General features: G+C 42.6%; 2 protein-coding genes across 2 annotated transcripts in view; one reads left to right on the top strand and one right to left on the bottom strand.

Moving 5' to 3' along the window:
- Positions 1–22,945, top strand: part of LOC310865836 (ryanodine receptor 2-like) — a gene marked incomplete at both ends in the record, with an annotated part of 126,701 nt that overhangs the window by 97,830 nt on the left and 5,926 nt on the right. Inside the window, 13 exons of the mRNA XM_083775046.1 lie at positions 2,122–2,226; positions 2,343–2,424; positions 2,533–3,716; positions 4,107–4,162; positions 4,484–4,628; positions 4,752–4,838; positions 5,379–5,564; positions 6,788–6,918; positions 7,386–7,428; positions 9,236–9,375; positions 10,676–10,736; positions 12,686–12,832; positions 14,207–14,341. Coding sequence (XP_083631172.1) covers positions 2,122–2,226; positions 2,343–2,424; positions 2,533–3,716; positions 4,107–4,162; positions 4,484–4,628; positions 4,752–4,838; positions 5,379–5,564; positions 6,788–6,918; positions 7,386–7,428; positions 9,236–9,375; positions 10,676–10,736; positions 12,686–12,832; positions 14,207–14,341 — 2,502 coding nt within the window. The remainder of the gene's footprint in view (positions 1–2,121; positions 2,227–2,342; positions 2,425–2,532; positions 3,717–4,106; positions 4,163–4,483; positions 4,629–4,751; positions 4,839–5,378; positions 5,565–6,787; positions 6,919–7,385; positions 7,429–9,235; positions 9,376–10,675; positions 10,737–12,685; positions 12,833–14,206; positions 14,342–22,945) is intronic.
- Positions 19,065–21,125, bottom strand: LOC310865200 (xenotropic and polytropic retrovirus receptor 1 homolog; the record flags this gene model as incomplete). The annotated part of the gene is made up of 1 exon (XM_083774225.1): positions 19,065–21,125. The coding sequence occupies one exon, from the start codon at positions 21,123–21,125 to the stop codon at positions 19,065–19,067; it is 2,061 nt and encodes a 686-aa protein (XP_083630351.1).

The following is a 22,945-nucleotide window of genomic DNA, read 5'->3' as shown; positions in this document are numbered from 1 at the left end:
ACATCCTAATTATACAAAATAATTGGTACATTATGGGAAATTGCATAATACAGTACCTAACTTTCTAATAAGAAATATTTCTACTTAGTTGCAGTGACATTACATCTAATTGCAACAGATCTGTGCCGCAATAAACATAATCCCAATTGTCAGTGTCTTGCTCAAGGACACTTCGACAGTAACTCTGGGGGAGCCCGGGTTAGCCTTACGGTTGCCATCCAGGCACTCTACCCCTGAGCCACCGCCCATTACCTGAATGAACCTGGGCATTCCCTAAACCTCATATGGAGTTTTCAGCGTGGCAGCTGTATGTGTAGACTATTAGCTATGTGACGTCGCCCCTTGATCAACTCAGGCTGACAGAGAAAATCATATTAATCAAATAAAACACAGATTTATGGATGGAGGGAGTATCAGTCAGTGAGCTCCGATGCTCGTGAAGTGCCTTTATTTGCACAAAAGTTTACTGTGACGTTTCGAGCGCAATGCTCTTCCTCAGACGTGCTCGAAACGTCACAGTCAATCGGAGCCCACAGTGTGCGAGTACCTTCTTTTCCTTATCTGTGCATACTACTACTCACCGCTCAGCACCTGCCCAAATTGGGATTGGATGTGCATGTCTTTGTACCTTTCAGTCAGTGAAACACACATTTAAGCAGTTGCTGCTGAAAAGCAAAACTTTTGGATCTGTAGACCAGCGGTTCCCAAAGTGGGGTCCGTGGACCCCTAGGGGTACGCGACGCATAGCCAGGGGGTACCCAAGCCCCCTAAAAAAAAAAAAAAAAAAGGGGGGGGGTTTTTAGGGGTCTAGTGAATCATGGTGTGTGTGTGTGTGTGTGTGTGTGTGATATGAAATGTCCAGTACCTCCCCAGTGCCTCCCCAAGTGCCACCCCAGTGTCTGCCCTGCAGTGTCTGCCCAGTGTCTGCCCAGTGCCTCCCCAGTGTCTGCCATGGTGCCTGCAGTGTCTGCCCAGTGGCTCCCCAGTACCTCCCCAGTGTCCCCTGAGTGCCTCCCCATGCTCCCCAGTGTCTCCCCAGTGCCTCCCCAGTGTGCCCTCAGTGCCTTCCCAGTGCCTCCCCAGTGTCCCCTCAGTGCCTGCCCAGTGTCCCCCATGCAGTGTCCCCCCAGTGTCTCCAATACCAATACAAGAGCAATAATACAAATCAATCTTAATTTATTAATCTTATTAATTAATTATTGAATCAAATTAATTAATTAATCAAAATGTTCGACGCAAGAAGGCCCCCCTGCGGCCTGCGCCCAGCACCATGCCAAAGCTTTTTCCTGCAGGAAACACTGCTTGTGGTTGTAAATATATTGTTATCTGTGTTGCGAGGATGAGGGGGTACCTGGAAAAATATCTACCCCAAGGGGTACCTGGTCCAAAAACGTTTGGGAACCCCTGCTGTAGACAAATACAGAACACACATGATTGACTCGGTATTGGCGGGGGGAGATTGAAATAATTAATTAAGTTGTTCCCTTGCAATTTACGCACTCTCCTATTGGAGATGGACATGATAGTGCTGCTGTGTGCCTGGCAGTCCCACACAGGCCCCTCTTGTAGAGATTTAAGTTTCACATGACAGCGAAGAAGCATATAAATGGGAAGAAGAGTTGGCTTGCAATCTTAAACAACCTAATGTAGGACAAAGGTTCCATATTAAATTTTATTTGTGTTGTTTAATAGTATATTTCCTCTAGGCTTAATTAATTTCCTTTCGATTCGCTAATTATAACAGAATGTTTCTGTGAAACTGTCTGTTTCTACTAGATACAGTACATTAGAAGCACCTGCGCTCAATTCAATTCAATTCAATAGCCTTTATTGTCTCCGAGGAGAAATTCGTCTTGGGCACCAAGAGAGACAGCGTTATACATTACATGCATACATACACACACAGTTCATTGTACAAAAAATACAGTTCAAAGTACAAAAAAATAATTAAACCTACCCACACTGTGCAAATATATCAAGGTTCAAGTATTGCAGTAATGCACTCTCCCAGTAGTTAGTTATCTGTTATTGAGTGCTTTGATTGACAGTTGCTTTGATTGACAGCTCAAGTGTTATACTGTAGCTGCACATGCTCTAATGAATGGTATGGTCTGTATTCAGGGTCCGTGCACTGGGAACCAGCAGAGTCTAGCCCACAGTCGGCTGTGGGATGCTGTGGTGGGATTCCTCCACGTTTTCGCCCACATGCAGATGAAGCTTTCTCAGGTTCTGTACATTGTTTTTTTATGTGCATAAACCTTGTCTCTGTCATACGTATTGGCACTTGTGGTTATAAGTAACTGCCAAATGTCTGAAAATGAAAATTTATTTTTTCATTACAGGATTCAAGTCAGATTGAGCTTCTGAAAGAGCTCATGGATTTACACAAGGACATGGTGGTGATGCTGCTGTCCATGTTGGAAGGTATGATTAGCACATGTCCACTTGATGATACTTAGTAAATTGTGATTTTGAGTTTAGTATCATCACTGCTATACTTAATCTGTCAATTTTATCCCATTTCTTCTGTAGGTAATGTGGTAAATGGAACCATCGGAAAGCAGATGGTGGATATGCTGGTGGAGTCATCCAGCAACGTGGAGATGATCCTCAAGTTCTTTGACATGTTCCTCAAACTCAAAGACCTCACCTCTTCGGATGCCTTTCAGGAGTATGACCCTGACGCCAAGGGACGCGTCTCCAAGAAGGACTTCCAGCGAGCCATGGAGAGCTGCAATCGCTTCTCCCACGCCGAGACCCATTTCCTGCTCTCCTGCGCAGAAACCGATGAGAGCGAGCTCCTGGAGTACGAAGCCTTCGTTGACCGATTCCATGAGCCGGCCAAAGACATTGGATTCAGCATCGCTGTTCTCCTGACCAACTTGTCTGAGCACATGCCCCATGACTCCCGACTGGGAATGTTCTTGGAGCTGTCGAAGTGCATTCTGACTTACTTCCAGCCCTACCTGGGACGCATTGAGATCCTGGGCGGTGGAAAGCGCATCGAGAGGGTCTACTTTGAGATCAGTGAGTCCAGCCGCACCCAGTGGGAGAAACCTCAGGTGAAAGAGTCGAAGAGACAGTTCATATTCGATGTGGTCAATGAGGGTGGGGAGAAGGAAAAGATGGAGATGTTTGTAAATTTCTGTGAGGACACAATCTTTGAGATGAAGCTAGCGGCCCAGTTATCCGACTCAGATGCCGGAGAGAGAGGAGCGGAGGAGAGGAGAGAGGCAGACAATAAGGAAGAGAAAAGCCTTCATGAAGGGGGAGACAAGGAAGACACCAAACGCTGCCTTTCCCTATCCACGATATGGTCTGCAATCGCGTGCCTGCCCCATGGATTGATGATGCTGATGTTTCTATTCTCCATCAAAAACCTGAAGAAACAAATGAAGTGGACAGCTCTGAGGGACCTCCTCACATCGACCATGTCCTTTCTCAGCTTCATCCTCATGTGTGCGTTCTGTTTAGCTTCTGCGTCAGTGCGTGGCGTCCTTTACGTGTTGTACCTCGCCTTTGTCAACGGGGGGCTCATAGAAGCAGCCAAGAGGATGAGGCTCTCAGACCTGCTGGGTGGCATCCCCGAGCCAACACTGGACGAAGTCATGGGGGTGACGTGCTCAGAGGAGCGGCTGAGGCAGCGCACGGCCAGCTTCACCTCCCAGAGGGAGATAAGGGAGCTGGGTCAGGTGGCGGCCACATTCCCCGGGGAGGTGGGTGCTCTGTCTGACATATTTGGCCTCAGATTGAGGAAGGAAGGCGGGCAATACAGACTTCTAACGCATGACCTCAGAGCCAGTCTGACTGACCTGTTCAGTGGCGCCACCAGACATGGAGACACGACTGATACCCCTGGCAAATATCAGGTGATGGGACTGGGATTGATTATCTCTCTCTAGTTGCGGTGTAATTTATGTTGTTTTCTTTTTACAGACAGGCTTTTTATCCAGGGCTGCATAGTAAACTCTTTTTTTCAGAAAAATGGGTCAGAAAAATCACATTTTATTTGGTGCGATTACCTTTCAAGTTCAACACATGATATAAAAGTATTGATTTATGCTCGAGTTTGATTTCAAAATGTATTTTGTTTATAACACTTTTAGGCCCAAGCCTGCAAAGAGGGGGGAGATGAGAAATCGTCTGAGTCACAGAAAGCAAAGTGAGAATCTTTCATCTCCGAAACTGATTACTTGACCTTGTTCAACCTCAGTCTATGACACACCTTTGATTAATAGTCGTATTATTTACAGAATACGTTTGAGTTATAATGCAGTCTTTGTGCAAGGCCAACACTATTAAGCTTTGTTTTTGGGAAAGAAAAGAAAAGCTTCATAAATGCCCTGGAGTTCAGATAGCTAAGTCATGTGGCAAGGCCAAAACAAACGACAATATATGAAAATGTAATTATCTGTCTATCTACAACTTCAATATTCGAATCACTGTCAGAACAAAAAGGTTTGAGTTCCTTTTTCATTTGCAGTGAAGACACTTCAGAGGACAGAGATATGATGGAGGAGACTAAGGCCACACAGAGATACAGGAGATTCTCCATTAAGGCGGAGCAACCAGAGAGCCATCCGTCTGCCGTATGGGAGATGATGAGCACTCATCACAAGAGGCTGCTGGTAATGAATGAACACTATAAAGCCATATGTTGTGTGCATACATTCATCCAAACAAATACTCACTCACACTCGTGTTTATTTCCTTCCTGTGAAATTGATTGTTTTCTTTCTAATTGCTGAAAGAATTACTTTGCGAGGAACTTCTACAACATGCGGCTGCTGGCCCTTTTTGTCGCCTTTGCAATTAACTTCATCCTCCTCTTTTACAAGGTGAGGATTTGTTTGTAATTTATAACAAACCATATTCAATGTGTGATCCATTTTTCTTTCTTCTGTGTCTCGTTTCCTATCATCAGTCGAACAAACGGTGATGATTGTGTATGTTTTAACAATAACAATATTAAAGGATGAGACTTGTTAGAAGCAGTCTTTAGGTCTTGAACCTAAATATTTGGCCAGCTGCGTAGGCACTGTAGTGCAGACTCTCCTGTGTGGTTCTGTGTTCATTGATCCTTTTTCTTTCTCTCAGCAAGAATAATGGAAAGAAACCACATACTAAAGGAGTTGCTGGATTCTCCATTCCTCATTGAATATTTGTATTTGTTGTACTGACATGCTGTTATCAGGACTTCCTTGAAAATATCCTCCATGGATAAATAAAGGTTAAAGAAATGAAATGAATAGAAATGACATAACACATAATTAAGTGTTTACCTTTACATGTATGATGTTGTTGCCTGATGACCTAGAGAGCGAGATAGTAAGTGTTAAAGTGTACCATACCTGCTGCATTACTGTCTTTCTCCCCAGGTGTCATCCTCGCCCAAACAACTCGAGGAAGAGGATGAGATGGTAGAGCAGGACCCAGTCGTGGAAGGCAGTGTTTGTTTTGTCCTGGAGGAGAGCACAGGATACATGGAGCCATCTCTTCACTTCCTGGCCATAGCACATACCATCATCTCCTTCTGTTGTATTATTGGCTACTACTGTCTCAAGGTGCACCATCTTCAAATTGCCGCTGTCGGTCGGGGCCTTGTATGTCCAAAGGTTTCCAAAACGTTTTTTCTTTTGACAAAAAAAGAGCTTGTGTTCCAATGGATCCAATGTCGTTATTATTAGTCCCAATTTAAGCGCTTGTTAATACTTTTCATTGAAAATATTCAATCTACAAGCTGTGAGCTTGTAGATTGGCTATATTAACTACTTTTGGATAAAATTATGAAACGGATAAATTAAAAGGACAATTAAGGACTTACAAGGTTTATACCCGACAGTGATGAAATACCGTTTGTCACCACAGTCTATCCGCATACAAATCAATTTAATTATAATGTGCCAAGCCTCCAGCCAGGGCCCAGGGTAAGGTGGTATTTTATGAGGTTTTAAGCGGTATGAAAGAATCTGAAATACTGTCACTTTTTAAAACCTCAATTCAAGAGAAAGGCTCACTCAACCCAAGGACAGTCTGGAAATGTTCAGAAATATACTGGGTATTAAATAAATTGAATGTACTGGGTATTAACTTAATTCAAATATCACTTATTTTTTTGTTTTGTTGTGATAATCCTCCCTACTATAGAGTGTGCTGATCATAATAAGGAGTTCCTCCCTGTCCCCTGTTAACCCCTGGGATAAAGAAAAACGTAGGTTTCGTTTTTGGCTGGGTCTTCAGTCTTCATCCAATCAGGATAGAGAGGGGCCTTCCGCCAATCATGATCGATCGAGCTCACAGCAGGCCTTGCTGTGACTCTGTGAGTGCTGTTGGCCTGTCGCGTGTCCCCCCACTGTAGTGCGTGCATGTGCACATCTTGTTACAGGGGGTTTTCCAAATCACCCAAATCACTGAATGCTCCTTTAAATATAAAATGTATATGCTGGGTATTCAGATAATACGTATAAAGGAATATAATCCGCACTCTCAGTCTTAAGAGTTGTTTAATAATGATTAGACTGCTGCTGCGGATCCTTATAATTATTAAACTAGACTCTTAAGCCCAAAGCGCACCAATGGTTCACCATGCAACTACTTGCAACCATTATCCCCAATGGCAGTTGCAATTAGTGAGGTTAACCTGCAAGGAGTTGCGACTAGTTTGCATTGGTGTGGTTTGGGCTTTAAGTCCCAAAAAGAGTGCGTATTGTTGTATATTCCTTTCTACTTCTAAAACCTCCCTTTCTGTCCAGAAAGTTGGTTTTAGCTCAGTGCATTTGATTGTAAGGTACCGCTGGTGATCTTCAAGCGCGAGAAGGACGTGGCCCGGCGGCTGGAGTTTGACGGCTCGTATGTGACAGAGCAGCCAGCTGACGAGGACATCAAAGGACAGTGGGACCGACTGGTCATCAGCACACCGTACGTTCATGTGTCATAAACGTAATGGATCCGTTTTTTGATTGATTGTTACTTTATTGCAAACAGTACGGCAAGTACAATTATACAAGCAATGCTAAAAGGATAACAGAAAAAGCCCTGAGGGCATGTTTCCATTGTATTCAGTATAGTATTAATTTGATAATCAGGACATACAAGACATACAATACAAATAATCATCACTACAGGAGCAATAGCGGGTATATTCACAGTTGCAGTTCACAGTTTCATTCAAAATGTGTCAAAAAACAAAAAATCGTTCATCAAATGATGTTATTCTATGTCGTATACTGTTCATGTAGCGGAAAAACGTAATGTACTTTTTGGGGAAAAATGTCCACGTTTTTCATTTTGTAACACCGCCACCCTCCCACCCTTGTGGGAGGGTGTTTAAATCACTGTTTATGCCAGAGACATCAATTGTGATGGCCTTTTGTTTCTCTTTCCAGGTCATTTCCGAGTAATTACTGGGATAAATTTGTGAAGAGGAAGGTAAGGGAGCCGTAGCCGTTATGCCTTCTGGCAGAAACATGAGACATTCTGTGTATGTGGATGAATTTAATTATATGCACATAATACTCGGTGAGGGACTATTAAGAAAGTAAGTAGAGTTTAATGAAGGATTTAATGGCAGGTGCATTCTCGTTCCCTTCTCGGCTAATAAACCTGTTCTGCTGGCCCCAGAGACTGAGTGCAGGAATTAAATCATTTGGGATTGAAGTATTGCCATGATACATGGAGAGCTAAGCTTCAGCGCACTTATGGTCTCCTTTCCTCTGCCTCCCTTTTACCATCTCATTATAGCCTCTAACACTGTAGAGTCTACAGCATCTGTTCATTTTTAGTCAATGACTCACCAACTCTTTAATGGAAAGAATTGTTAAATGTGCTTAGCCAATACTCTAGCTAATTGTTAAATGTTAATTGTTAAATGTGCTTAGCCAATACTCTAGCCAATACGTGTCATTGTTTATTCACAGGTTTAGCCATATATTGCCGATGTCGGACAGAAACCTTGAATCTCAATATTTCATCTTTGCAAAAGTAGTGAAATAGTCTGAGAAATAATTATAATAATTTGGTGCTCAAAATAGTGCGGCCAGTTTGAAAGTGATTAAGTTTAACAAGAACTTGAGACTAAAATCACTACTTTGGAGGTTTTATTTTCCATTTCGTCAAAAAGTAACAATTTTGGACATACAAGGTTTCCGCCCAACATGGATTCATCTTGGCCGATTATACAAATGTCTTCTAAAGTTTTCCCGGATTGAATGGGTTAATAACTCATGGACCTTTGAATTCTCTTGGTAAATCAATGTTTTTCAAATCACTTTGCATTTGAAAATGCATTCATGCAACCCTCTAAGACCCGCATTAATTTCTACTTGCAAAAAATAGATTTCAACCTTACTACTACTTTGTACTACTAGGACTAAGACTAAAAAATATGTAAAAAAAAATAAAGTGTGATGAAAAATGTATAATAATTATATAATAATATAATAAATTAATAATTTACATTTGGGGGATATCTTTCATAATAATGAATAAAACATGTTCTAGACATTCTAATGATCACAAAAAAACATGTATTACAATTATTGTACCTACTTTTATTAGGGTAAAGGTCAAAAGTCTTAGGTTAAAAAAAATTCAGACATTTTTAATCTGTGTGAATTTCAGCCTCTGTGGGGGGTATTTATATGCAAATATCATGACCAATGGCATTGAAATGGCATTGCAATGAACATCACTGATGACGTTTAGGTGAAAAAATTACAGAAAAAAATAATAATAATTTAGTAATTAATTAAAATAAAATTGTTGCTAAAAAGCAACGCTGGGTCTTAGAGGGTTAATGCACTCAATGATAATGTAGCTTTGAATGAAAACAACGTCTCAACAATGTTCACCGTGCGATCCGTCTCGAGCAAGTTTCATGTCTCTTTAAATAATGTTCATTAATACCTCCAAGTATAGCATGTTTCGTAGTCAGTGGGCTAATCAGTGGTCTTTTAACCCATTCTGAACGGGCACCCATTTTGGTGTCAGCATCATGTTATGCTTTAGCTATTGAAAAATAGCAGATCTACAAGCTCATATCGCGCCACCGAGTGTCGCGATACGAGCTTGTAGGTCTGCTATTTTTTGAAAAATCGAAGAACGACTGACATTTTTAGAATCTGATCTTAGGTCAGAATGGGTTAATCAGACCAGTGTGTGTCCAGTGGAAACCTCGTATGAATCTGATCTCAGGTCAGAATGGGTTAAAAGGCATCCTCCTATCCCTCCCCATCAGGTGATGGATAAGTATGGAGAAATCTACGGTCGCGAGAGGATCAGTGCCCTGTTGGGCCTCGACCAGGCTGCTCTGGACTTCAGCTCCCTAACCCGGGAGAGGAGGAGAAAGAAGGAGAAAGATGGCACCTGGAGCACCCTGTGAGTTGATAAATGCGTGGAGGACGCGTGTACCTCACAAAGATTGCCAATTCGAAAGTAATTATTGGGCAACATGTGTCTGATGGACCCCTTTGTCATCTGTTCTGTATTGTGTTTGGAATCTACAGCACAGTGGGTGGGAGCTGTCATCTGAAATCAGTGTGACTGCCAGGCTGCTTTGTAATTTTCCACTCATTTCCCCACAGAAAGAAAAAAACAAGCCGAGAGCCTGAGACTGCAATCACATAATGAGCTCTAAACACCACTGGCTGCTTTCATGTGTGCTCATGTTTTGTATTCCGTTCTCTGCATCACTCTGTTCAACCATGAATCTGTGCCATTGGGCAATTTTAGCAGCATCAGTCATACAGGTGATAGAGTACAGTGCTGTCCAACAGATGACTGGTGACAGGGCATGCTAGGGGTCTTGGCATGCATCACACAGATTATTTGCATACATGCACAGTATGCAATTAAAGTAAAAAGTCTGTTAATTTGTGTCAATGTTAATTTAATTAACTAACAATAATGTCCTAAACCGTTACTTTTCAGGAAATGGAAAAAATAACCTGCACTGGTGTCCATGGTGTTTGGCCATGTCGTTATATAGGTTTTCAAAGATTAAAATAAATATTCTGTTCTCACTCTCAGAAATAGGAAAAATAGCAGATCTACAAGCTCACAATGTGTCTCATCATGATGTGTTGAGCATGTACAGTAGATCTGCTATTTTCACTAATTCAGCTTGACACTCAACATATAAAATAGGGCATTCATTTATGGAAAAAAACATGTATGTACAATGTACTCAACCAAGAAATCCATTTGTTTGTTTTATCTCATTACCTTTCACTATAGAGGAGAATGGAATACCTTTAGGAGGCTCCGTGCTGAGCAATCAATATCAAGATGGGTGACTGTATTGATGTCCAACTTCTGTCTGTCTGAGCTGCTTGTCAATGACTGTAAAAAAAACACTTTGGAGGATAGTACTGGCATTCTATGCACACACTCTGTCATTGTCTCTAGCCAGTGCACTGCTAGTGTGTGCATGCGTGTGTTTATGTCTGTTCTTTTGATGAGAGCGAGGCCAGAAGACAGAGACAGGTCCTAGAACATGATGTCCTGTCTCGAAGGCATTCCCTGTTAATTGCGTGCACATGCTGACCTGAGTTCTGAGTTCCATGTCTGATGAGTGACCATCTTTAAGTGAAGACAGTGTGCTGGATTTCCCCTGTTGCTGTGCAAAAGGATGATTTATTACCGTCATTTATCCATCTCAAAATGATATCTCTTTCAGATTGAACTCCGTTGATGTCAAGTACCAAGTCTGGAAGCTCGGAGTCGTCTTCACTGATAATGTGAGTTGTGTGTGTGTGTGTGTGTGTGTGTGTGTGTGTGTGTGTGTGTGTGTGTGTGTGTGTGTGTGTGTGTGTGTGTGTGTGTGTGTGTGTGTGTGTGTGCGTGCGTGCGTGTGCGTGTGCGTGTGCGTGTGCGCGTGTGTGTGTGATATTGTTAGTATTTATTACCCCGTCTGTTTGCATAATGCCATCTTGTTTCTAACAGGCAAAGATAAAGAGTTATTTCCTGCAATTCACGTTCACTGGCAATAAAACGTGAACTAGCAATATGTGCAGTGCATATCTACTATTCTGTTTGAATAGAGTAGACCCATGTTAGGAGGATAAGGAGTGTGAATTGAATTCATACGATTGCATGTGTCAGAGTTATGGTGGTAATATCCTGTGATATTGTATTGTCCAGAACACACATTTGTATCTTGTCTGTTAATCTATGTTTTGCTATGTGTGTTCCTGTTCACGTGTGGGTGTTTTTGTGCATCCATGGATGTCGATTTTGTTTGTGTTTGTTGTGTGAGTTGTATTGAGAACCTTTTACCCTGGTGTTGGGTTAACTGACTGGTTGGCAATGTCAATACATTTATTTGAAACAGACAGCACACTAGATTGGACACAATGGGCCCCATTTAGCGTGTCTTAGTTTACGTGTCATATGTCGTAATTTAAGATGTGGAGGCGTGACCAATGCCATTTTGCTATTATGGGTGCGGTATAATTTGCGCTCTGCGCCATGGTGCTGTGCGTAAAACAGAATTAGTCATGGGTGTGTTTTGAGTGTCACCTCCATCAACTTTAACCCTTTAAGGCTGTGGTGGCGTTATGCGCAAATAGCGTGCAAACCCCTAAGTCTCTCTTTTTTTCTTTGTTTACACACACACAATGGTGTAACAATGACAATATACTCATGCACAATTTGCAATTTTGGCATTTAGCAGACTTTTAATCCAGTGCAATTTACATTAAGCAAGAACAAAAACATGGAACCTATAGACATGACATGACTTTGTCACATTTGGGTTAAATGATAACATTCCTATTGCACTGCTGTCTCCTTTGTGCCTCAAAAGAACAGATCTACAATCTATCAACCGCCATGATGTGCTGTACCTCTGTTTTTTGTGGTTACGTTGCAGTGTTGGAAGTCATGACAGCCGGAGCTGACATGTACTACATGAACTCTGACAGATGATGTGTTCAAATTATAAAAATATATCAAGTTAGCAAAAGTTATATAGATTATGCAGAGCCAAACATGTTTATTTTATTTTGAAGTTCTTATATTTAAACGAGCAGCAGCAGGAGGGGAGAGGAGACAGTTTACGCATGTGTATGTATCACTTATTCACTTCACTTGTTTCTGTTCTAAGCATGGGAAAACAGCTGTGAAAACCTTTATTTCATTTGAAGTGCACACACACACACACACACACACACACACACACACCAGGAAAACAGAACGTGTTTGACTGGCTGGAAGGCGCACCAGTCAGCGAGGTCAGATATTTACCCGCTGTGCAAGGTTCATTTCTTGGCCAGAAACATTTATGTCAAGGATCTCCGATATTTACAAGCGAGTTCGGTGCTAGCCGTGAGGGAGTTTGATTTGACAGCCTAACTAAATTCAGCCCTAGGACATCTCCAGAACCGACTTATTTTTGACAATAAATTGGACTATTGGCCCTTATCTTTCATGAAATGTTAAAACTTTTCATTTCCATTGGGCATGGCATCATAGATTTTCAAAAAAGATATTTTTCCACTTTATCTGGAAGTGCAGAAATTGCAGGCTATATTTCATTATGTGATATGATGAAGTCTGCCAGGAGAATCAATAAAAGTCACTGAATCAGAAGTCAGCGTAGATTGAAAACTACTGAGCCTGATTTTCCTATCAGCATTGGTTGGAAACATGTGCATTGTGCACGTGTCTGTGTGTGTTTCTTTTGTAGCCCTTCTTGTACCTGGCCTGGTACATAGCCATGTCAGTTTTGGGTCACTACAACAACTTCTTCTTTGCTGCCCACCTGCTGGACATCGCCATGGGCTTCAAGACCATCAAGACCATCCTCTCTTCGGTCACCCACAACGGCAAACAGGTGAAGGAAGTGTGTGTGTGTGTGTGTGTGTGTGTGTGTGTGTGTGTGTGTGTGTGTGTGTGTGTGTGTGTGTGTGTGTGTGTGTGTGTGTGTGTCGCACAAGAACAGTGGCCGCGTTTATATGCAGGGTGATCATTCTGAATAAATACTTCAGAAGTAAAAAAAATTGCCGCAAGTTTACATGGGAAATGGTCATTCCGAGTGTTTACAAGGAGATGTGATATAAGACATAATACATGTTAATTCACGTAAAACTACGCCATCTGTAGGCTATGCGCTGATCTGCAGGCTGACAACGTGTCCCATCTGTGGTCTTGTACATCGCATAAACTATAAAGCATATAGCCGCATAGCTTATATACGATACACCATCGCCGCATCATTATGGCATAATATATTCCGGGCAAAGTATAGGCTACCAGAGAATAAATTGGGTGTTTAATACTAGATTGATTGCAGCTGCTCATCAATGCAATTAAACTGCAAAGCCGTTATGTTTCATGACGTTTTGGTTGCAACTTGGAATAGGCCTATATAGCCTATACAAGTTTAAAGGGATAGGATGGACATTATAGCACACACACACACAGTGGGGGGCTTCTCTGAACTGCCCACAGACATGTGGTTTGCTCAGACCTATGCTACGATTCAAAGGCGGGCGGGCGGAGGGAAGTTCTCCATAGCAGTTGGTAGAGGAGCAGCGGTTTGTGTGGATGGCGAGAAGGGAAAACTCGCCGAGCGAATGACTGTAGTCAGCGAGTCGACTGACTTTGGCCTTTCCCCTAGAGAACAGTATCCTCGACTCCTCCTCGACGTTTGCTGATGACAGCAACCCGGCAAGTCGGAAGAATACGCTATTATCGTGTGTGTGTGTGTGTGTGTGTGTGTGTGAGAGAGAGAGCGAGAGAGATTACTGAACAGCGGACTGACGGCATTTCGTCCTCTCGCTCCTCCGTCTTTCTGTGAGTCCCCGTCAATAACCGCTATATGTGCAAACTCCTCGGCGCGCCTCGGATATGAGCGCCTTGGAGTTGGAGCGCCTTGGAAATGAGCATGCTCAGAAAGACTAGAATGAACTTACATCCGAAGCAGTGTATACATGAGTCCAATTTTCTTTCAATCGCATTGAACATCGGAGTAATCCGGCCAGTGACATCGGAATGGTTTTTAAATCGCATCGAGCGTTTTCATTCGGATTTAAGTTTTTGTAGGTGTTTACATAACAACGTTTAATAGGATTTAACTTCTATTCGGAATGAAATGAAAAGGGGATTTAACTGCTCATGTAAACATAGCCAGTGTTTGGAAACGGTTTGTTTTTCACAGGTTCCTCTCATTTGAAGTTGTTTACTGAGGGCTGTGTGTGTGTGTCAGTTGGCGCTGACAGTGGGCCTGCTGGCGGTAGTGGTGTACCTCTACACCGTTGTGGCCTTCAACTTCTTCAGGAAGTTTTACAACAAGAGCGAGGATGGGGAAACGCTGGACATGAAGTGCGATGACATGCTCACTGTGAGTTCACCCAGCAGACTTTCACTGATCCCTTGCACTTCTCTCTGTCTTTTTCATCTTAGTCCATCTCTCAGTCTCGCTCTCTTTCATTTTAATTTTTGTCTCTCTCTCTCCCCTTTCTTCTTCCAAGAAATAATGGTGCTCACTTGCGCTGGCAGATTCCTCCTCAGACTCAGAGGTGTCTTGTAGGATTCTGACAATGATCCCTTGTTGAAATGTAAATGGCCTCTGTGCACTATCTGTAGAATGATGGACATCTGAATGAAGAGCAGTTCCTCGGGCCTGTGTCTGGATTCTTTGTTTGGGCATGGATAAATTCACTCAGTTAATGGCACTCCACCTGCTCTATTCTAATGCCTACTGCGCTGTCACTCATGCAAGCAGTCGTATGGGGACTTGGGGAGCGATAGCATGTGAATCACCCACTGCTATTATCCAGGCCACAGTGGCCAACCTGTTGTCATTGTTTTTATGGCAGACTTTTAGGCACTCAATTTGTGAATTTGTATTGATGTTTCCCTTACCACGGTTATAATAGTTGGGGATTTAGTTTGTTTTGACAATTTTTTCTTCTAATTCAGTTAGTTTTAGTTAGTTAGTTATTTAGTTATTTACTTACTAAGTAGTGTAATAAAAACTTTTCAGTATTATTATTATATTCCGTTAATGATTAAGCTTCTAAATACATAAAAGCATTTTGTCCATCATTTTAGTTAGTTTTAGATACAGTAGTTTTGTAAACACACATTTCAGTTTCAGTTAGTCATCGTTTTTCTTTTCCTTTTCTAGTTTTGTTTTAGTTCCAGTTAATGAAAATGTTTTAAAAAAAGTTAGTTTTAGTTAACTATAATAACCTTGTCCCTTACATGTACTGTACAGTAACAGCACCAGAGCTTTTCTGGTATGATGTGATGCAAAATGGCAACAACTTCAATCCAGAGATAACCTGAGCATGACTATATTCCTAGCTACTACAGCTTTCATACAGCTTGTCAACTGTATGAAAATAGAGCCCGTTTCAGGTGTTTTTATCTATGCCAGGCAGGTGGAGATTTTGCGATCACTTGCTTGTCTGTATATTCAGTAAGTTTGAAAATGCGAGGCACACAATATTTCTTGTGCAATGGTGCCACCAGGCTAAGGATTCCTGAATGTTTTTTTTATGTCATTTTTTATTAATTAATAATTGCAGAGCAATTATCCATCTATATCCCAAAAGGTTATACTACTACTTCTAGCCAATTACAATCATTTTGTTCCTTCGGCTGCAGCCACACACGCCAAGGTTCCAGATTGAAATGGTAATAATTAGTGTGGTTGTCCGAAAGGTCAAACCAGACTATAGTAATTGTAACACTTTATTGTCAAGTTGATATTCTATGCTTAGACCCACCAATATTGTTAGTATAGTTGGTTACGTTTACAAAGATTCTTATGTCCGGTCCTACCAGAGGAGACTGTGAAGTGCCAATCAGACGTAGTGTGTTTGGTAAAACAGTCTTCTGTTAGAGCCTCCCACCACTGGAACAGTCTCCCTACAGAATTAAGAGAGACCTCCAACTATTTGACCTTCAAATTCAACCTGAAAAGGTGGCTAAAAACAATTCAAATCTGTAATCATGAGTAACTATCAGCACTATTTAGTATTCATCACCGGTGTCATTTTTCACTTCACGTTGCAGTTCTGTCTCCTGTACCATGTTGATCTGTTCCTTTATTGTATTGTGTTTTTGTATGGATATAGTGTTGGGTGCTTGCACATATGCACACATGGCATCAACGCATGGTGTTGTGTGCTGGCATACACTCTGTCTTTCTTTTATCATTCATTTTTTAAGAGCCTGCTCAGGGACTACAGATGAAATTTAGCGTTTGGCTAACTCAGGTGAAAACTGACATGTTGATTAATGAGCTTTGTCCCTGTCAAATAAATAAATAAAGTCTTGAGCAATTGCAAGTTGAAAGCAAGCAAAGGTCATAATATTTGCTACGTAAAAAGACAGAACAGCTGACACAGGCAGCTTTTCATTGCAACTACACATTTTATTAGTCTAACACTTTATTCTTCTTCTGGAGTAACCTACCTAACTTCCGCTGTGATTGCCGAGCTTTGCATAACGTTTGTAGTAGATAATTGGCTGTTGTTGGTTATGTAACCAATCTATGTTTTACAATCGTTTATAAAGACATGAATTCCCAATTGCGAAAAATATAACCGTTTGTTGCCAAATCATGATTTTTAGGGGATAAAAGATATATCTACTGTAGGACTTACTTACGCATGATCACTGGGGTAATATGACATTGCAATTGGCTGAAAATATTAATTAGTGGGAGGGGTGTAGCAGCTAAATGTAGCCAAAACACTCTAGAGCCGATCGACAACAACGGGAGGTATGATTAATTCTATCGCGACTAGCGATGGTACTGCGGTGGGCCGTCTAAGACATGATCTTTTCTTAGAATTGGACGGAATAATTTAGATCAAGAGTTATTAAGGTTTTAAGATTTTTGGTCTCGTCGGCTAAACAGGGGGGGGACATTTTCGATGACCTCCCACTGTTACGCAACATCAAGTATTGCACAACAGGCGCTCCTAGGCTGTGGAGCGATGCGATCGGCTTTGATATCAATAATCTTCGTCCTTTGGATAAAACTTCGTCCTGGGTGCTGGGTGTTACTAATTGAAAGGACGGTGAACTTCGTCCTGGGCGATTGGGGTGTTAACCACTCCCCTTGAAATCGCATTTCCATTCATGGAGTCTGGACTCTGGTTACGACCTGGGACTACAGCGTTGACAGACAACCTCTTCAGCCAATCAGCATATAAAAAAAGCTGACGTCATCTCCAGTCTGTAATCAGTGAACGACACTAGCCCGGAACACTGAACCTGATTGCACCTTTCAGCAAGTATCATGCCATGTCGAACACATCACAAACCCAAGAACAGCTACGAATTCCATATCGTTATTGTAGAGAGACTTTACGTTCAATGATTCCATATTCCTTCCCGGCTACAGCTTTAATGTTTGTGTTGTCTGAACAAACTTTAAAAATGCCATTGACAATGAACGGAGAATTTATGTCATATGTGTCTGAGCAAATCGGCATATGTATGTCGGTGGGAACCCTTGGCCAATAAGGGACCACCATTCTTGATGATGTACGATGATTAGAGCGCCCCTCACTTCACACGGGTGTGATTTTCATTATTATGATTGTGACCGAAGGTCGCAGTTAACTATGGAATCGTGCGTTTTTTGTTCGTCAGTGTATCACTCAAAATCCCAATACATGGGGAAAGCCCCCATATATTGTGCCCAGGTCTCGTGACATCACTATGACATCATCAGGGATCATAGTAAATGCGAGCTGCTGTCGCAATTAAGCCCATATATGGAGATCCCTGATGTCATCAATATTAGTATATGGATATATGTCAGAACCTGTTTTGACATTCCATATGTTGATCCTTCTCCATCCATCCTTCCTCTTTGATGTCTCCCTTTTGACTGATACCTGTCCATTTTAACTCTAGACGGGCCTGCCCCAAAGTCAACTCGCCCTTTAGGGCAAGGTCGCTTCTCGGAAAATTATTGAGATTTGAAAGGTTTGCCCATCAATCACTTAAAATATGTAAAAATGTAAAAATCAGAAAATACACAGAACAGAATACAATAAGAATAGAACATTTAGGTATACAAAAATTAAACATGTAGGCTGAGTTCTAGTTTAATTGTGCAAAAGTTGGGACTACAGTTCAAATTAATTAATAGAATATAATTAATAACATACCAATTACCAAATCTGGTACATTTGAGTAAACTTTCAAATATTGTAGACACTGCATATTTCTTCTTCTGCTAATTTCACAATCAATATGGCAGCTTAAACATTCATTTACACATAAAACAAGTCTATTAAGCCTTGTAGCCTGCAATAAATCACACACGAATGTTGAGTTTGGACCTGAGATATTTATGAAATATAACCAGAATAGAATGAATGGAATAATAAAATAATAGTAGAGGGATACATACATTTGATGGATTATGGATAATTGAAAGCATGAATCAAGCTTGATGCATATGAATAAGCACTGCAGGAAGACGTATGATAATAAATAAATGCAGACTTTTAGATTAATCCCTCCTTGCTGGTGAAAGAGAGTCGGCAACTGGATTCCTCAATTGTCGCTTGTAAGCACAAAGTAACACATTAATGACATAACAATAACTCAGTGTTGGAGTACTACTCTAAATTATAATCTACCAAATATGAGTCCAAACCAAAGATTGTCCGTTAGATAATATCCATTAGAGCACATCAGCACCGGGACAGGCTGCTCTAGTAACTAACTGTCCAGGGATAAATCAACCACAGATGTGAGTGAAGTATAAAGCACTACATTCTTGCCTAAAAAATATACAACATTCTGTGACACAGCATCATTTGGAAACATAACTGACAGTGTTGTTGTGAGTCCTCTGTCCTGACATAACGGTGAGGCCAGCATCCTACTTCCAAAGATGGTGGCAATCAATTTGCAGATAAAATCTGCTGCTGAGTCAATCACATGAAGCTATAGGAAAATGGTCCGGAACAGAAATACTGTAGGTATGCCATCTTCTGAAAATCTAGGACTACAGTTAAATGTATGTATAGTATCATATTTCCTATATGAATAAAATTCTGTACGTAGGCACGATGAGTGGCCTGACATCAGGAGTCATCATCAGTATCATCGATTGAAATCTTGGTCTGATGAGTCTTTGATGCTAGTAGGTTCATGCTGTAGCTAATTTTCCAGCTCTTTTTGTTTTTCTTGCCGTTACGGTTCTTGATGCCGTCTTCTTGGTCCATCATGTGCTCCAACAGCGTCAGGTTGTCTGCGTTGAGTGGAGCTACGCTGATATCCCTCACAGCCCTGAACTCACCACAGTTATTCAGATGTTCGTTCTCCAGACGAAAGAAGTTCCACACAAAACGCCTGAAGACCTCCAGTGGGGCCAGCACGGTAACCAGAATGTCAGACAGACCATTGTAACCATATACTGTGGTTAGAGATAAAGTCATGGTCCAGGAGAACCGCAGCAAGATGTCCTCCACTATGGCACTGTAGTAATACGCCTTATGTGGGTAAACAATGTCCTCTCTGAGAAAGGTATGCTCTCCAGCATTTCGGTCAAACAGGCCCCAGTCCATCTTCAGGTCCCAGATGAGTGTGTAACAGGAACTGACAACTGAACAGACAATTAGCAATACGAAGAAGATCTGGGCGTCTGGATGATTTTCAGCTTTGTGCTTACTGTAAAGGGATGCAAATGTGACAACCAAGAAGGTTGTGGAGTATTTCCCAGCGTTAACAAGGTGAGGGAACGCTCGTTTGGTATCACTGTAACGGCGCAGACACTGGACAAAACGGAACCACGCAGGAAGACACTGGATCACTGCGCGTACACTACCTGGATACAGATAGCAACCAATTTTATCTTCCCTGCTAAAGAGTCCATCAAGTTTGTGCCACTCCAGCTCAAAGCTGTAGAAGCAGATCATGTACTCCAGATCCATCAGGACCACAACCAGAGAGTTCAGTTGGTCAGCCAGCCAGAAGTCTGCAAATGTCACGCGATGGAACGGAGCTGTCACCACACGGAACAGCAGTTTGAGGAGCCAGAAGCGCGACTTGTAGTAGCAGGTCTTGGTGGGGTTGATGAGGAACAGGAAGAATAAGCTGTACATAACTATAGGGTTGGCCTGCATAGGTACAAGGATGGTGTCACTGAATAGACAGGACAGCAGGCTGACGCACCACAACACGCCCAACATACTGGCAATCTCAAATAGATGTTGATGGGCTAGGTTATTCCTGGGGTTGAGCTCAAATATGAGTACATGATTAACACCTGCCTGTCTCCACCCGTAGGTGTTGATGCCTAGCAGGAAGAGGAACTCTATTAACAGGAAGCCTCCTCTATAAATCCTCACCAGAGGCCAAACGTCATCACTACGAGTCCCAACAGCTCCTTTGATAAACACCAAGACCAATAGGGCAAAGAACACCCCACAGTAGAGCCCCACTCTGAAGGTGGTCCATGCAGGAGCCGGCTGTGCGAGGGGAGGCACCCTCAGTCTGTTCATGGCCCTCTGTCTGTCCCCTCCCTCCAGTTCTGTTATTACCAACGCTTCGGTCTCAGTGATAAGTTGTGTGATTCTCTTGCAGGTGTAAAAGGGTGCCACTTCAACTTGGGCCACCCTCCAGTCTGCCCCTCTGTCTGTCTGCAAGATCTTATCACGTTTCTTCAGGATCTTACGGAATCCAATGAAATTCAGGGTCTGATAGTTTTGCAGTAGTATCAAGCTGAGGTAGAACTCCGAGAAGGCAAGCTGAAGGTCCTTAATATTTCTGTGTTTGCACCTCTCCTGTTGGGACAGGGCAAACACTGTCTTCATCTTCCTCATTCCCCACCCGTAGGTGGAGCTCTCTCTCTGGGCATCCACCGAGGAGTGAAGTTCATTCTGCAATGTGGAATAACGACGCTGGGCCTCGGCCAGCTTTTCAGAATAGAAAGTGTTGATCTTTTCCAGCTCCTTTTCACATATCTGGAAGAACCTTTCCTCGGACTTAGCATGGTACCTCTTAACTGTATCCTCATCTGTAACTTCGATAGATGGGGCCTGATCATGAGCAGAATACACCATTTCCTTTAAAGCCTCATACTGGATGTATTGTTTCCTCCATTCTGGAGTGATGTGTGCAGAGAGATGCTCTGTGAACCTCATCCTGTTGCATAGGGCCAACGCATCATCCTTTCCATCTGACCTTCAGATATCAACTATATAAAGTTGTTTTGGACGCACATGACTGATGTCACTTGCACATATATAGAGATCACTCTGTTGTATATGACACCATACCAGAGCTTTGATCAGTGCGAGAAAGAGAAAGGAGGAGAAGGGAGAGCTTTATAAGCGAGAGTTGGGAAGCCTATTTCACCCACGCAGTAACCCGGCCAATGCTGCATACCCAAACCTGGGAACACCAGCGTCTGTCTCATTGAGGTTGTCGGCGAATGTTTAGCGAATAGTTCAATGTTTGTTTTAAAAACGCCATTGACAATGAAGGGAACATTTACGTCATCTTGTCCCTAACACAAACATTAAATGCCATTTAACAATAAAGAGAATTTAATGTTTGTGTTGTTACCGCAGCATACCATCTGTGCAACAGAGAGGCAAAGAGGGAACTGTCTGTGTCCGTTGACAACAAGCGCCTAGAGTAACAACTAGCCCCCAAGTACCTCAGGGTTCGGCTGGACAGGACACTGTCTTACAAACAACACCTACAGGAAGTAAGAGCCAAAGTATCATCAAGGGTCTCGCTTATCCGCCGCCTCGCTGGCACAACTTGGGGAGCCTCCGCCAGGACACTACGGATCTCCACACAACACAAGCCCTGGTGTTCTCTGCTGCAGAGTACTGTGCTCCAGTCTGGAGTAGAAGCCCATACGTGAGGAAGGTTGACCCTGTCATCAACAATGCCCTTCGGATCGTAACCGGCTGCCTGAAGCCCACCCCTGTGCCCTACCTGCCAGTCCTAGCAGGAATTGCCCCGGCGGGCCTTCGGCCCTCGCACTTGCAAGGAAAGCCCAAGAAAACGACTGGCATATCCTGCACGAAATAACAACCAAGGCAGCGCCCCCATGCAGACTCGAGTCCCGTCACCCCTATAACAGGAGAGCACAAGATATGCTTGGTTCCATCCCTGAGGACCTGTCTAAGGGCATGGCTGGCAATCACCTGGAAGCGGGAATGGGAGTCGGCTGAGCACACACGTCTGCACTGCTACATTCAAGACCCGGGAGACGGAGTCGAAGGAGAACACCTACCACGCCTACACTGGACCCTGCTAAACAGCCTCCGTACTGGGGTCGGACGCTTCAAATCATCCATGAAGGAGTGGGGCCTGGCAGACAGTGCAGCATGCGAGTGTGGCAAGCCTGAGCAGACTGCCGACCGCATAATTACCACCTGTCCTCTGTACAGACCTCCTTCAGAGGCTGGCCTCTTCCACGTGGGACCAGAGACAATGGCGTGGCTTTGTGACACTGAGTGACGACATAATGACGACGATACACGAAAGAAGATTACATCACCTAATCAACATGAGTTAGACTTTAATATATCTTAGCACCCCTCACTTCACACAGGTGTGATTTTTGAATATTTAACATTTTTTTATTTCATAATGGAAGTTGTAATGGGGCTGTATTTTTGCGTGTCTTAAGTACCAGGTCTTATTACCTAACTTTAGTAAACTAAAGGCGTGATCAATGCCATTTGGCTATTCTGAGTGGCCAAAGAGCTCAAATTAGGTAATATAAGACCTGGTACTTAAGACACGCAAAATACAGCCCGTAGAGTCATACGTCATAAACATGACCAAATGAAGTCCGAGATCCACACTGGAGCGTGCTGTTCCCATGAGGTAGCCTGGCTAATAAGCCAGACCGAATCAGCCGTTGGCAACAAAAAAAAAAGAGCCTGCCGGCTATTAGTCTGGCTTATTAGCCAGGCTACCCATGAGGATCCAGAGAATCTAG

This window comes from Protomyctophum parallelum, assembly GCF_964188405.1.
Source record: "Protomyctophum parallelum genome assembly, chromosome: 10".
Classification (NCBI taxonomy): domain Eukaryota; kingdom Metazoa; phylum Chordata; class Actinopteri; order Myctophiformes; family Myctophidae; genus Protomyctophum; species Protomyctophum parallelum.
The sequence above is the reverse complement of the archived record's forward strand: the minus strand, read 5'-3'. Positions and strand labels throughout refer to the sequence as shown.